The sequence below is a fragment of the Heteronotia binoei genome, chromosome 8 (genome assembly GCF_032191835.1).
Source record: "Heteronotia binoei isolate CCM8104 ecotype False Entrance Well chromosome 8, APGP_CSIRO_Hbin_v1, whole genome shotgun sequence".
Lineage (NCBI taxonomy): Eukaryota > Metazoa > Chordata > Lepidosauria > Squamata > Gekkonidae > Heteronotia > Heteronotia binoei.
The window spans coordinates 104,297,552-104,311,036 of NC_083230.1; the positions used below are offsets into that span (position 1 = coordinate 104,297,552).

At 43.1% G+C, this 13,485-nt stretch overlaps 1 protein-coding gene across 1 annotated transcript in view; it reads left to right on the forward strand.

The window, feature by feature from the left end:
* The window catches only part of LOC132575754 (voltage-dependent L-type calcium channel subunit alpha-1C-like), a 621,373-nt gene that overhangs the window by 486,053 nt on the left and 121,835 nt on the right, over nucleotides 1–13,485 (forward strand). The window contains exons 19-21 of the mRNA XM_060244444.1: nucleotides 442–574; nucleotides 4,442–4,571; nucleotides 9,966–10,025. Coding sequence (XP_060100427.1) covers nucleotides 442–574; nucleotides 4,442–4,571; nucleotides 9,966–10,025 — 323 coding nt within the window. The remainder of the gene's footprint in view (nucleotides 1–441; nucleotides 575–4,441; nucleotides 4,572–9,965; nucleotides 10,026–13,485) is intronic.

Consider the following 13,485-nt stretch of genomic DNA (forward strand, 5'->3'; position numbering starts at 1 on the left):
ACTGTTACTTACTCAGGCATACAGAAGAAAAAATATACATAGCCAGAGGTAGGCACACTCTCTAATGTCTGTTCAGCATGCAGCTGCATCCTCTTCATTCCATGCTGGCTGAAACATGATCTTTATTCCCAGGGCTTTTTTTTTTTTAGCAGGAACTCCTTTTCATATTAGTCCACACACCCCTGATGTAGCCAATCCTCTAAGAGCTTACAGGGCTCTTAGTACTGGGCCTACTGTAAGCTCCAGGAGGATTGGCTACATCAGGGGTGTACGGCCTAATATGCAAATTGTTCCCCATCACGAGGGAATGGCCACCATTTCTGAGCTACACTGAAGACCTTTGCAGGGAATGCAAAAGGACTATTCTCATGTTATCTATGAGGCAATCCAAAAAGCTGCTTTTGATTAACAGTATTAAAAACTAAACATTATCCCTTCCAGGAGAGGAAGAAGAAGAAGAGCCTGAGATGCCCGTTGGCCCTCGTCCACGCCCAATGTCTGAGCTACACCTCAAAGAGAAAGCAGTGCCAATGCCAGACGCCAGTGCATTTTTCGTCTTCAGCCCCAGCAACAGGTATTTTGAGGTTGCTGTTTCATTGCATGCTCTATAGATGTGAAAAGAAGAAGAGAAAGCTTGCTTCTGTGGAAAACACAGATTTTGTGCAGTGTCCTGTGTTCAGTGGAAAGTTTCTTCCTTGCAGAACATCTGAAAAATATTTACTGTAGGAAGTTCATGGTACTGCCATTGATGTGAGAGACTTTAAATTGTATAGATTCTGGAAACCAAAAAATAGCAAGGCAGTTCAGTGCATCTTTGCTAGAGGGGGTGGAGCCATTATTTTGAGCCAGCATGATCTCTCTGACCTCTATCAGTGAGGTTATGAAGGTTACACACAACCTAAAGAGCGATTATGCAAGACATTAAATTACAGATACCAAAAACTAAAACCTAAAGGAAGAGGGCAGGGAGTTGTTCCTATTGGTTGCAGAGGATAGAACTCACAATAATGGGTTTAAATTTAGGGCAGGAAGCTACTGGCTGGATATTAGGAAAAGCTTTTTTACAGTTAAGAGTTGTTCAGCAGTGGAATCAGCTACTGAGGGAGGTGGTGAGCTCCCCTCACTGGCAGTCTTTAAGCAGTGGCTGGACAAACACTTGTCAAGGATGCGCTAAGCTGATCCTGCATTGAGCAAGGGGTTGGACTAGATGGCCTGGATGACCAAATATTTGATTGTATAATTCTGTTAATGCATATCCTATATTAAGTTCCCAGATTAAAATTTAAGAATTCTGTCCACCACTGTCTGTTCTAAACTTCTAGGCCTTAGGGGGCAATTTTCTGTTCTCATTTTGCACAACCAAAATGACAGTTGATGTGGCCACCAAACACTTTGCGGTTATTGGGTGTCTCCATATGATAGTCAGTTCAACAGATGGCCCATGGACCACCACAAGGAAAAGGAGCAGACTGATAAAGCAGGCATTTTTTTCTGGCCTGTGGAATTTATGAATGCTGTTTTGAAAACTCCACAAATTTTAGGAAAATGCATAAATGTATGATTTTTTCCCCAAAAGAAGACGTAGTAGTAGCAGCAGCAGTAGCAGTAGCAGTAGTAGTAGTGGCTAACACTTGAGTTGTATGAGGGAAAGGAGTACTGTCCATATGAACATATGAAGCTGCCTTCTACTGAAACAGACCCCCCCATGGTCCATCAAAGTCAATATTGTCTACTCAGACTGGCAGCGGCTCTTCAGGGTCTCAAGCTGAGGTTTTTCACGCCTATTTGCCTAGATGCCCGGGATTGAAGCTGGGACCTTCTGCTCTACCACTGAGCCACCGTCCCTCCCTATCACTTTTGAAATAATCTAGTGTTGGTGCTATTTCCTTCTTTGGTCTAATTCATAGGAAGGAGAGAAATGGACTTGGCTTACATATAACACCAAACCAAAGTCTGGCATTACATAAACGAATCTTATACATTCCTCCTCCCCCCCCCCTTTGTTCATGCTCCAGTTCCCTCCATTCTGCAGCAAACTCTAGTTTGCCCTTCCACCCAAATATGTAACCTAACTGGAAACCATCATTAAACTGTTGTATCCAATTCTGTTTTGGAGGGCAAGAACAAGCCATTGTTTGACAGCTGAGATATAACTGCAAAGTATGGCTAGCTGTGACCAGAAAACCTGGGAGCAGGGCTTTTTTTGTAGCAGGAACTCCTTTGCATATTAGGCCACACACCCTGATGTAGCCAATCCTCCAAGAGCTTACAGGGTTCTTAGTACAGGGCCTACTATAAGCTCCAAGAGGATTAGCTACATCAGGGGTGTGTGGCCTAATATGCAAAGGAGTTCCTGCTACAAAAAAAGTCCTACCAGGGAGGGAATTAAGAGTGCATGAAGGGAAGAGAACCAGATGGAGAAGGGAGTATGTGGGCTTGAGGATAAAATCCAATTGTTTGGCCTTTATGTTTGAACCAAGCAATGGTAAGATGGATCTCGGTTACTGAGAAAGAAGATACTGATAATAATCTTTCTGTCTCCTGATTCTCTTCTCAGACTTCAGAGAGTCATTTCAGCTACCGACCAAATCTTACTCTGCTCCTCTTTAATAGTAGGTCGGTACTTTAAAATACATCTATCATCCATGATTTCATTCTGGAAGAAGAAGCCGATCTTGAGAGACCTGGCTGGGTAATTCAAAGGGGACGATGTGGGCCCACTTATTAGCTGGTACTCTGTCCTGGACGATTATAGGAAAGGTAGATTGTGAGGTTGTTTTTTATTGTCTCCCTTACTAGCAGTTAAATCAATGAATTGAGAAGGATATACGTCTGCTTAGTGTATTCCATCCAAGGTACATTCCATACTGAATGAGTGTTCTTGATTCTCAGCACATGAGGTTGATTGGGGAGTCTGTTGATGCACAGACCACACTGACAGCAGTCACTTGGACTAATAAGACCACAGGAGGTCTTGGACATTAAGTTGAAGCACCTCAGGCTTATAGAGCTGACAGCTGAGGAATTAGGTCTTCATGGCCACCATATCAGCATTTATTTATTTTGAAAATTTGTAATCTGCTTTTCTTGTACAAATTTTCCAAGTCGAGAATAATAAAAGACAATTTAAATATCAAATAAAAACAGCACAAACTCTTCCTCCCATTTTACCCAGTAAGCAGATTATCACAATTTGGCACACTAAGCAAATAAAGGCTGATAACAGACAGACATTTTGGGGTGAATAGGAGGCGTCCTGAATTGGGGCAGCTCACAAAGAGCCATCCCAAAGCCCCCACACACACCCCAGCAAAGCAGCTCTATCCCGTCCAGGAGGCGGCTTGGCATGATCAGATAGCAGGACACCTCAGAAGCCAAACCACTCTTTCTGCCCGCCCCCCCAGCAAGTTAAGTGCTCAAGTGCTCATGCACTCAAGTGCTTCAGGCAGTTTTTAAGGGAGGGAGGGAGGGAACTGGAAGCAGCTTGGGCAGCTTGGCAGTTTCACACACCAAGGCACCTTGCTTGCATCCTTCCACTTCCAGATGGCAAGGAGGCAACTGGTGTACAACTTTAACATTTGCTACCGCTTCCAAAGTGGTAGCTTTTTGAGCTGCTCTCCAGAGACTGGAGGACAGAGTGGGGACGGGATGGGACGGGCAGCAGATGTTGCCATTTGGAAGGATTTTTCGAGTCGATTTCTGAGGCGTCTCTGAGTCGGCCCAAAGTGCCAGTCTGTTATCACCCAAAGAGTTGTCTAAAAAGAACACAGTTGCTCCCGTAAACAGAATGAGCTCTCATATCTGATGTGTTTAGGGTGCTAAAGAATTCCATCGGCCATGTATCTAGCACTACACGTGTTGCAAGTCATAACCTACAAATGAATTTTTGTTCTGAGTAGAACAAAGTTTATCTTAAAGGTGCCTCTGGACTCTAACTTTGTTCTTTTTCTTCAGACCAGCTCAGCTACCCACCTGTTCTGAGTAGGTTAATTGTGATACATGGCTGATGAATCCATTATAGATTCTGTGGTCATAGCTGGACCAATATCTGGTTAAGACTCCTAGTGGCTTCTGCGGAGGCCTCTCCTAGTGGCCTTTGGCTCCTAGTGGCCTCTGCAGAGCTGGTGGATCTATTAATATCACCCAATAACTCAGGCTTGTGGATCCAAATAGTTTTTAAGCAGGCTGATTTTTAGTTAGCATTCCTGTTAAAGCCTTGTCTTCACCACATTGCCTGACATGGCAAGTTTCCTGTATGCAGAGAACTCTTTTCTACGGAGCAGCATTCAGACATGTAAGCCCTATACCTACCTACAGTCTGAAGTGGTAGAACATGAATTAGGCCTCTGAAAACTGAGAGAACTGTCAAACATGGCACGGTCTTAATTTTCTCCAACAATGTCTCCAACAGTGTCTTTCCCTTCTCTCTTTCTCTTTGCAGGTTTCGGGTCCACTGCCATCGCATCGTTAACAATAACATTTTCACCAACCTGATCCTCTTTTTCATCTTGCTCAGCAGCATCTCTCTGGCAGCTGAGGACCCTGTCCGTCACTCCTCCGTTAGGAATCAAGTATGCCTCCCACCCTCCCTTCCTTGCTCCTCTGAAGCTGGTTCAGAACAAAGTTCGGCAGCCAGATTAGGGAAACCCAGCCTGCTTTATCCCTGTTGGTCCAAAAAGTGTTCTGTGCAGATATTCTTAACTTCTGGTGTTGTGGAAATCTGCATCTCGAATTCTGTGTGCAATTGAAATACATTTTTTGCATATTTTCTGGGTATAGGTTTGTTCTGCTTCTGAAATTCAGAACTTATTTCAGTAAGGCTTGCATAGCAGAAGGCTAGTTAAGAAAAACGGGTGACATAGAGATAGGGGTTGTGTGGTTCTCCATGTTCTCTGGGAAGTGGGAATTACTTTAGACTGTCTGAATCTGGAATATAGACATGCCCACAGAACATAGGCCTGAATTACTTTAGACTGTCTGAATCTGGAATATAGACATGCCCACAGAACATAGGCCTGGACACAGCCTCCAGAGCTAGAAATTGCTTGTTTGCTTAACTTTTGAGGAAGCCAGATTCATTGCTAAATACTCTGTCTCACCTGTCTATGCATGATAGATGAACAGGATGCAACTTGCAATTATCTAAAGAAGAATCTGGTTCTTTTCACAGTCAACGAATCATTGATGGAATTCCAGTTTACCTGAGATTAGAAAAAAAAGCCTAATTTTGTTAATTTTAAACAAAAGAATTTGAGTCCATATCAGTTGAGCTTCTTTTAGAATCAGAAGGTCTGCTTCAAAGAGCCTGAAAACTTTGCACAGTCCTTTATAGCAAATGTTACTCCTAAGGAAGAACATCTTTCCTTGAAAAACATACCTTGTAATATGAATTCATGGCATATTTAGGTGCCTCTTTAAAAGCCTCCTCCTTTTTTTCTGCTTTGTGAAAAGCATTTTTTTTTTTACTTTACATTCGGATAGCACAGCATGAGCTCTCTGTACACACATCACCAAATGGACCAGTTTTATAAATTAAAAAAAAAAAAAACAGTGTAGAAGCTGTAATGATTTTATTAGATTTCAGGAGTCTTCTTGCAGTCTATCTGGTGAACAGAAGATAGACACCCCTGTTATGTGACATTTGAGCCACTGTAGCCGTTCATGAAAAACTCCTACTGACTCTGTAGTTTCACTGCACACATATCCTGCATTTGTGGCCTGCCCAGTATGGTTCAGTGGAAGAGGCAGCTGTATGGAATTCAAAGAGAAACATGGACACAGAGGCATTTTCTCCAGTGAAGTGAATGGGAAGCCAGCAGGCCTATTAGTTCTGTGTGTGCATCAACATAGATTTGGACCTCTCAGTTGGAGCTCCTGCTCTTTATTATTGACATAAAAAGACTTTTCTGTTGTAAAATGTCTTTGAGAACAATGGTTATAAATTAACCATTTCCTTGCAGTTTCCAAGCAAAACAACACAGTCAGGAGAATTAAATGAACTGAATTATCCACTCTGTTAAAAACTGCACTTAGGAAACTAGTATTGTAGGTCACTAGTTTGCTATGAGTAAAGAGCCCCGTGGCACAGAGTGGTAAAGCTGCAGTACTGCAGTCAAACTCTCTGCTCACGACCTGAGTTCGATCCCAGCGGAAGCTGGGTTCAGGTAACCGGCTCGAGGTTGACTCAGCCTTCCATCCTTCCGAGGTCGATAAAATGAGTACCCAGCTTGCTGGGGGGGAAATGTAGAAGACTGGGGAAGGCAATGGCAAACCACCCCATAAAAAGTCTGCCATGAAAACATCGTGATACAACTTCACCCCAGAGTCGAAAACGACTGGTGCTTGCACAGGGGACTACCTTTACCTTTAGTTTGCTATGTGCATGGACTTCCGTATGTGGGAGAGCACTGAAACATACAATTCCCCTCCTCCACCCCCCAGCTGTAGTCTGGAGTGGTACAGTTCAGCTTGATTTCATGATAGTATCCCATACTTCACTGTGGTGTTATGGTACAATTAAGCTTCATTCCCTAAGAAGTTGGTAGAAAAATACTGGCTGCAGTTATCCAGATCTTTTCTTTTTTTAGTTCATACTCTATGCATGGTGGTTATTAACCTCTCAGAATTCAGCAAGGGAGAGTGTGGGAACAATCTCTGCATCTCTCTTGGAAGCCAGAATGTGTGTTCTGCTTCTTCGAGGCCTAATTTCCACTGTGGTGACTTGCCTCTGACCTGGATGGCCCAGGCTTAGCCTGATCTCAACAGATCTTGGCTTCTAAACTGGGTTGGCCCTGGTTATTTCTTGGATGGGAGACCACCAAGGAAGACCAGGGTTACTACACAGAGGCAGGCAATGGCAAACCACCTCTGTTAGCATCCTGGCTTGAAAACCCTACAGGGTCGCCATAAGTCAGGTGTCACTTTACAGCACTTTTCACCACCAACCTGTCTCAGTTTTACTGTTTCAGTCTGCAGATAGTGGGGTACAATGGTATATTCTAGGGGTGGCCAACGATAGCTCTCCAGATGTTTTTTGTCTACAACTCCCATCAGCCCCAGCCATTGGCCATGCTGGCTGGGGCTGATGGGAGTTGTAGGCAAAAAACATCTGGAAAGCTACCATTGGCCACCCCTGAATTAAGAAAGATACAGAACCCTTCTTGACAAGCTACGTGAAGAAGTTTTTCATGTGAAGGATTAGTTGAGCACCTCACACGTTCAAATGATCCTAAAGTGGTACAATCCAGACACAAGATTTTCTACCTTATTGAGAGCTCTAAGCTATGGAGGTACATTTGTGCTGGGTTCCTTTGTTGTTCCTCTTGGGCTAGCATCTCTGGATTGTCTTCCACATTATTCAAGAAGTTATCCAGCTCTTCATTCCATTTTGGGATGGCTTTTTTCCCATGGTAATTTGACAGAGTATGATTTAAATAAGAATCAACACGCCATCTGGTTTGCTACCTGCAGGTGTTCTTCTGGCACATGCTTCGCTGCATGCGGAAGACCTGCTCCGAGCTGTTTTTCACCTAGATTGCCATCCCAGACACTTTGGCATCCTCATGCTGCTCTGGGGATAGAAAACAGCTGCAAATCCAACATAACCAGTGTTAAACCAGTCTCTCTGCGATCTCTGGTTATGGGCACAGCTGTTTGATATCGCTGTTGAATGTCACTCATGGAGTTCCATTAATAGAACAATCAGATTCCTAAATCAAAACAATAACACAAACACACACATACCCCCAAAAAACCTTCTTAAAGCAGTATAGAACACTAGACTGAAGTTTCACTAGAAAGGTTCTTGTCCTTGGAAGTGCCATGCACAGGGCTTTTTTGTAGCAGGAACTCCTTTGCATATTAGGCCACACAATCCTCCAAGAGCTTCCAGGGCCTACTGAGCCTACTGAAAGCTCAAGGAGGATTGGCTACATCAGGTAGGTGTGACCTAATATGCAAAGGAGTTCCTGCTACAAAAAAAGACCTGGCCATGCACATTGTTGAAGTTACAAATCATCACATTCACTTGGCTGCCATCCTCAAATTATTTTTAAGTGTGCTGGTAATTTCAGTGACCCTGTATAGGAGTGATCTGTAGGTTAATTTGGTCAGTGCTCCAGGCCGCACAACGTTACGTTCAACGTAAATTATTCACATTGTCAGTTTCAGGAAATGAGCAATACAGGGTAGCTTTTGATCTGACTCAGATGGCATAATTAAGAGCAATTCCACTGAGCGGCATAAAGTACTTTCAGACTTCAGTGGCACTGTGCTAAGGAGAAGCCCAGCCCAGTCATCTTTAATTGCATTGGCACTGAATGCTTACCATAAAGCTTAAAGCTGGAAGGAAGGATCAATTGGGTGACACAAGCTTCCTTCCTGCTTTGGTTAATGATTGCTCTCTAATGTACCTTTACATATGTTCGGTTCAATTGGCTTTTCATTTTGTGAAAGGAGGAGATTTCTGCTCTTCCCTTAGAGACTATAACTCTGTGAGGAGTAATCAAACTAACGGTGGAGGTAAGCCAAGAGGAACACAATCACAAATTGTACTTCTAACAGTGTAGTTAACAGTGCTCAGCGAACAGAGAATTTGATTGCTAATACAGAGTTGTTTCGGCATCTCATTTGTGTATGGTCAAACACTGGCTACAGTTAAGCTAATGGCACAATTCCTGGTCGTTTCAGTAGGACTCACAATAAGCCTCATAGCCATGTTCACTTGCAAGAAAGTCCCACCAATTTGAACAGGCTGACTTTCAAGCAAGTATATGCAAGGTTTTTTCGTAGCAGGAACTCCTTTGCATATTAGGCCACACATCCCTGATGTTGCCAATCATCGAAGAGGTTACAGGGCTCATAGTACAGGGCCTACTGTAAGCTCCAGGAGGATTGGCTACATCAGGGGTGTGTGGCCTAATATGCAAACGAGCTGCTGCAACAAAAAAAAGGCCTGCATATGCTTATGATTGCATCATTACTTAAAGAAAAGAAGCTACAGACACAAATCCCTGGCTATCTCTTTTCAGCAACACAGAATTCTTTTGACGGCTATTGTGCTGCTTTGTGCTGGAAAGTGTGGTTAAGTATAAATAGAGCTTTTTTTCTGGGAAAAGAGCTGCAACTCTCAACAGGGAAATGAAGGAAACACACGAGTACCCCTTATTAACTTTTAAACTTTTTTTTGAGAATTTTGTTTCCACAAAGAGATTCTGGAACTCTGTTTCACCATGTTCTCCCAGAAAAAAAAGCTCTGAGTATAAGGTAGACTGTTCTTGTTCTTAGTACAGGGCCTTGCAGTACTGTTCTTGCGATTGAATAGCAGCTGCTGTACTATCTTTTGAAGTCAGATTTTTCTCCTGTTACAAGAGACAACTGCAACAAACTTGAAGTGGGGACAGTTCTAGGACAAAAAGTTGCACATTTTCTACTAGAAGTTAATATATTGGGGGGGATCTGGAGTTTAATTTGGGCAATGCTGAAAAATGTCTTTTGGTTAAGAGGGAAACACTGGTCTTGTCATGAAAATGTGTGGGGTGCAATAGTAAATGAAGAAAGATGCTATTTAAATGTGCTGCTCGTAGCCTAACCATTGCCTTCACCTCGATGTCGCTGCAAAGTCCCCCCCCCCCCCGCTTACACCCTCCTCCTCACCCTTCCAGATGAAACAGCTGTGCTTTTTGATTTCAAACTGTGACTTGCTCTGACAGTGATCACTCACGGGTCTCCCTCCCTTCCCCCCCCCATTCCCTTTTGTTTTGCAGATCCTCTATTATTTTGATATATTTTTTACTGTCATTTTCACCATTGAAATTGCTCTAAAGGTAAAGCCCCCATCTTCTCTTCCATTCTCCTCTCACTCATGAGCTCACTAGTCCTCTGCTGCTGTCTGTCGCTAACACACACACTTGTATGTGTCTCAGTCACGCTGAGTAATCACTAACCCAATTGTGCTTATTTTTCAGATCCTAGGCAATGCAGATTATGTCTTCACTAGTATCTTTACATTAGAAATTATTCTTAAGGTAACCAATCTGAGCAATGCACTTCTCTCTTTCACTTTCTCTTTGCCTTTTGTACCACTTGAAACCCACAGTGTTATCTCCAGAGACAGGGTACTCTTTATAGCTCAGTAGTGACTGTGTCTGTCTTTAAAAATCATCCAACTTCAGCAGGGGTGGAATTCTAGCAGGAGCTCCTTTGCATATTAGGCCACACACCCCTGATGTAGCCAATCCTCCAAGAGCTTACAAAAAAAGAGCCTTGTAAGCTCTTGAAGGATTGGCTACATCGGGGTGTGTGGCCTAATATGCAAAGGAGCTCCTGCGAGAATTCCACCCTTCCCTTCAGGATTAAAATCCCATTGGTTTCTGCAATTGTTAGGTTCTCTGCCATGAAAGAGTATCAAATCAGAGAAGATAGGAAGCTCAAGAAAAGGCATATGCTTTAGAGCTCAATGCCCCCCCCCCCATTTCAAGATGCAATACCTTTTTAACTTCCTAAAAATAATTTATTTTTGTAGCGAGTTTTTGCTATGTAGAACGTGCCCCAAATTAGCTGGAACTTAATTATATGAAATCTCGTAGGAGAAAGAGAATGACCCCAGATAGCCTTTTTCCTTCTCCACGGTTCATATGTTGTCTTCACTATTTTGTCTGGTTCTTTTGCAGTCCAGGTAGGAGCAGGCCCGCACTTCTTAGCACATTTAGCTGAATGTTGCCAATCGAAGTAACCCGAAAAGGGGCCAATACATTTGTTAATGCTCTGTGCCTGGAACTACAAAAACAGGGGAGTTACCAAGTGCCTGTCAAGCTGCAATATTTGGCTGGTGGATGTGGTTCAGCTTGGCAGCTCACGAGATTTCCATAGTTATCATAGAATGACCAGAGGGACAGTTTACAATTCTAGTTTCAAAGGGGTAGCAACCAATAAGATTTTTGGGGAGCAAGCTTTTGAGAGCCAGATCTGATGAAGGGAGCTTGGACTCTCGAAAGCTCATGCTCCCCAAAAGTCTTTCTGATCTCTAAGGTGCTCCTGGACTTAAACCTAACTAGTCTACAGTGCTAGTTACTGAAGGCAACATTTTGGGTTGCCAGCCTCCAGGTGGCATCTGGAGATCTCCCACCATAACAATTGATCTCCAGACAACCAAGAAAATTTCCAGATGACCCCTGGAGAAAATGGCTCCTTTGGAAGGCTTGGCTCTATGGCAGGATATCCTGGGCCTTCCCAAACCCCACCCTCCCCCAGCTTCAAATCTCCAGGTATTTCCCAATCTTATTCCCATTATGTCTTTTGGGGAAAATGGCTTTCAAAAACTTGTAGAGAATCCTGTTGGTGGGGGCTGCAGAGGAGAGGCGGGAGTTGCAGCAGCTAAAAACTCCCTGATTCTCTTCTGATTCTCCTTTTCAGTGATTCATTGCTGATATCCGACTCTTCCCAAAGCTGTTTTCCCAGAAGAAATACCTATTTCTAGGGGTGGGATTCTAGCAGGAGCTCCTTTTATATTAGGCCACACACCCCTGATGTAGCCAATCCTCCCAAGAGCTTACAAGCCTTTTTTTTGTAAACTCTTGGAGGATTGGCTACATCAGGGGGTGTGGCCTAATATGCAAATGAGCTCCTGCTAGAATTCCACCCCTGCCTATTTCAATACACATATTTGCATGTAACATGTAGATCTTTGAAGTAACCAAAAGAAATGCCAGTGTATTTAGAATCAATGGCAGAGAATGGAATGCAATCTGGGTAGAACTCTTGCTTTCATCCAGACAGATCCGCTAGAAAAGGTGGGAGAGGGAATTTCCCATGAGCTTTCCCAAGGACTCTGTGCACACCAGGTGTAGTAGAGCAAACACCTCCATTAATTAGTCATGTTAACCAGTCTCCCATACATTGCTCCAAAGACTCCTCTCTGTGCTTAGTAATGTTCTGATCCTACCTGGGTGTGCGACTTTTAACTTAGAGAAAAGAGCTCTTCAGCAGTTTCTGCCAGCAATCCCTTTATGAGACTATCCTTCAGCCCAAATCTTTAGTACACACTGGTCAAATTAAGGAGCTGGAGCTCAGCAGTAGTGCCTGCTTTCTACAGGACCCAGAACTCAACATTCTCCCCTTCCCAAAGTCCATGTTCTCCTCCTACCCCTATAGTCATAATTACACCTGTGTGATTTCCCCAGGAAATATCCCACCCAAGTGGCTACACAATAGCATGCTATAACATTTTGATAGCAGACAAAATTAAAATAGGCTCTTCTTCATGGTACATATTTTCTGAAAATAATAGTCTGATATTTGAAACAGTGATCAGCAAAGGCAACTTGGATAACCAAGGATAACTTTGGCTTTATGCAAAAAGTTTGTTCTTTGTGGAGTTTCTTTTCTACTAAGCCTTGGGAATGGCAGATGATATCACCCATACATCCGGCTTTCTGCTGCTTCAAAGGCAACGTTCTTATGGCATAACGAACATGGATTTGCCCTTCAAGCTACATCTGTAGCCCATTAGCATGTAAATTTACACAGATTTGAACATAATTTACAAATAGCATACCAGAAAGAAAACCATTCGGGCAGCAACCAGTGTGTTCCAAGCTGTAAAATTCCTTTTGAATACATCTGTTTAGACTACTGATAGTATATTTTAAGCCTCATTTAACATCTGTGGAACCAGGAGCAATTTCTAAACATATAAGTAAAATCCCTTAGAGATATTTTTCTAGGAACAATTTTATCTATCATGTGGATATGTTACAGGTGTAACTGTGAAGGGCAAATGTAAACTGAGGTGAAGGAAATCCAAGGAATCATTCTTCATGGGGTGATTATGCCTTGGCACTTTTCTGTTGACGCTAGGAATGGACACAAACCAAATTATGAACCAAAATTCATCACAAACTAAGCCTGATTTGTGGTTCACGAACCTCTCAGGAAACTCCCAGATGGCTTTGAGAGGTTTGTATGGTTCATGTCAGCTGACACACTGCTGCAGCACAACTTAACAAGTGAATTCAGAAGGCATTTAAATTGCAAGGCGCACCACAGCAGTGGCAGTGGGGCTTACAAAAACCATTTAAAGGGATCCCTGACATATAAAGAGACTGCGGTCTCTTTAAATGCCTTCTCCAAGCCACACTGCCATGGCTGCGCAACTTAGCAAGTGAACTCAGAAGGCATTTAAATGCCTTCTGAGTTCACTTGTGAGTCATGCTGCCACTATGTGGCTTGCAAAAACCATTTAAAGGGATCCCTTTAAATGTCTTTTGCAAGCCATGCCTTCTGACTTCACTTGCAAGTTGTGCCACCACTGCTGCACAGCTTGCACAAGCCATTTAAAGGGAACCCCTTAAATGGCTTTTGTAAGCTGTGCCACATCACAAACCATGACCCTTGAACTGGTTTGTTAAATGGAAAGGTTTGTGGTTCATGGGACCCCATAAACCTTCACAAACTTCCGTTTTCCCAGTTTGTGCCCCTCCCTCATAG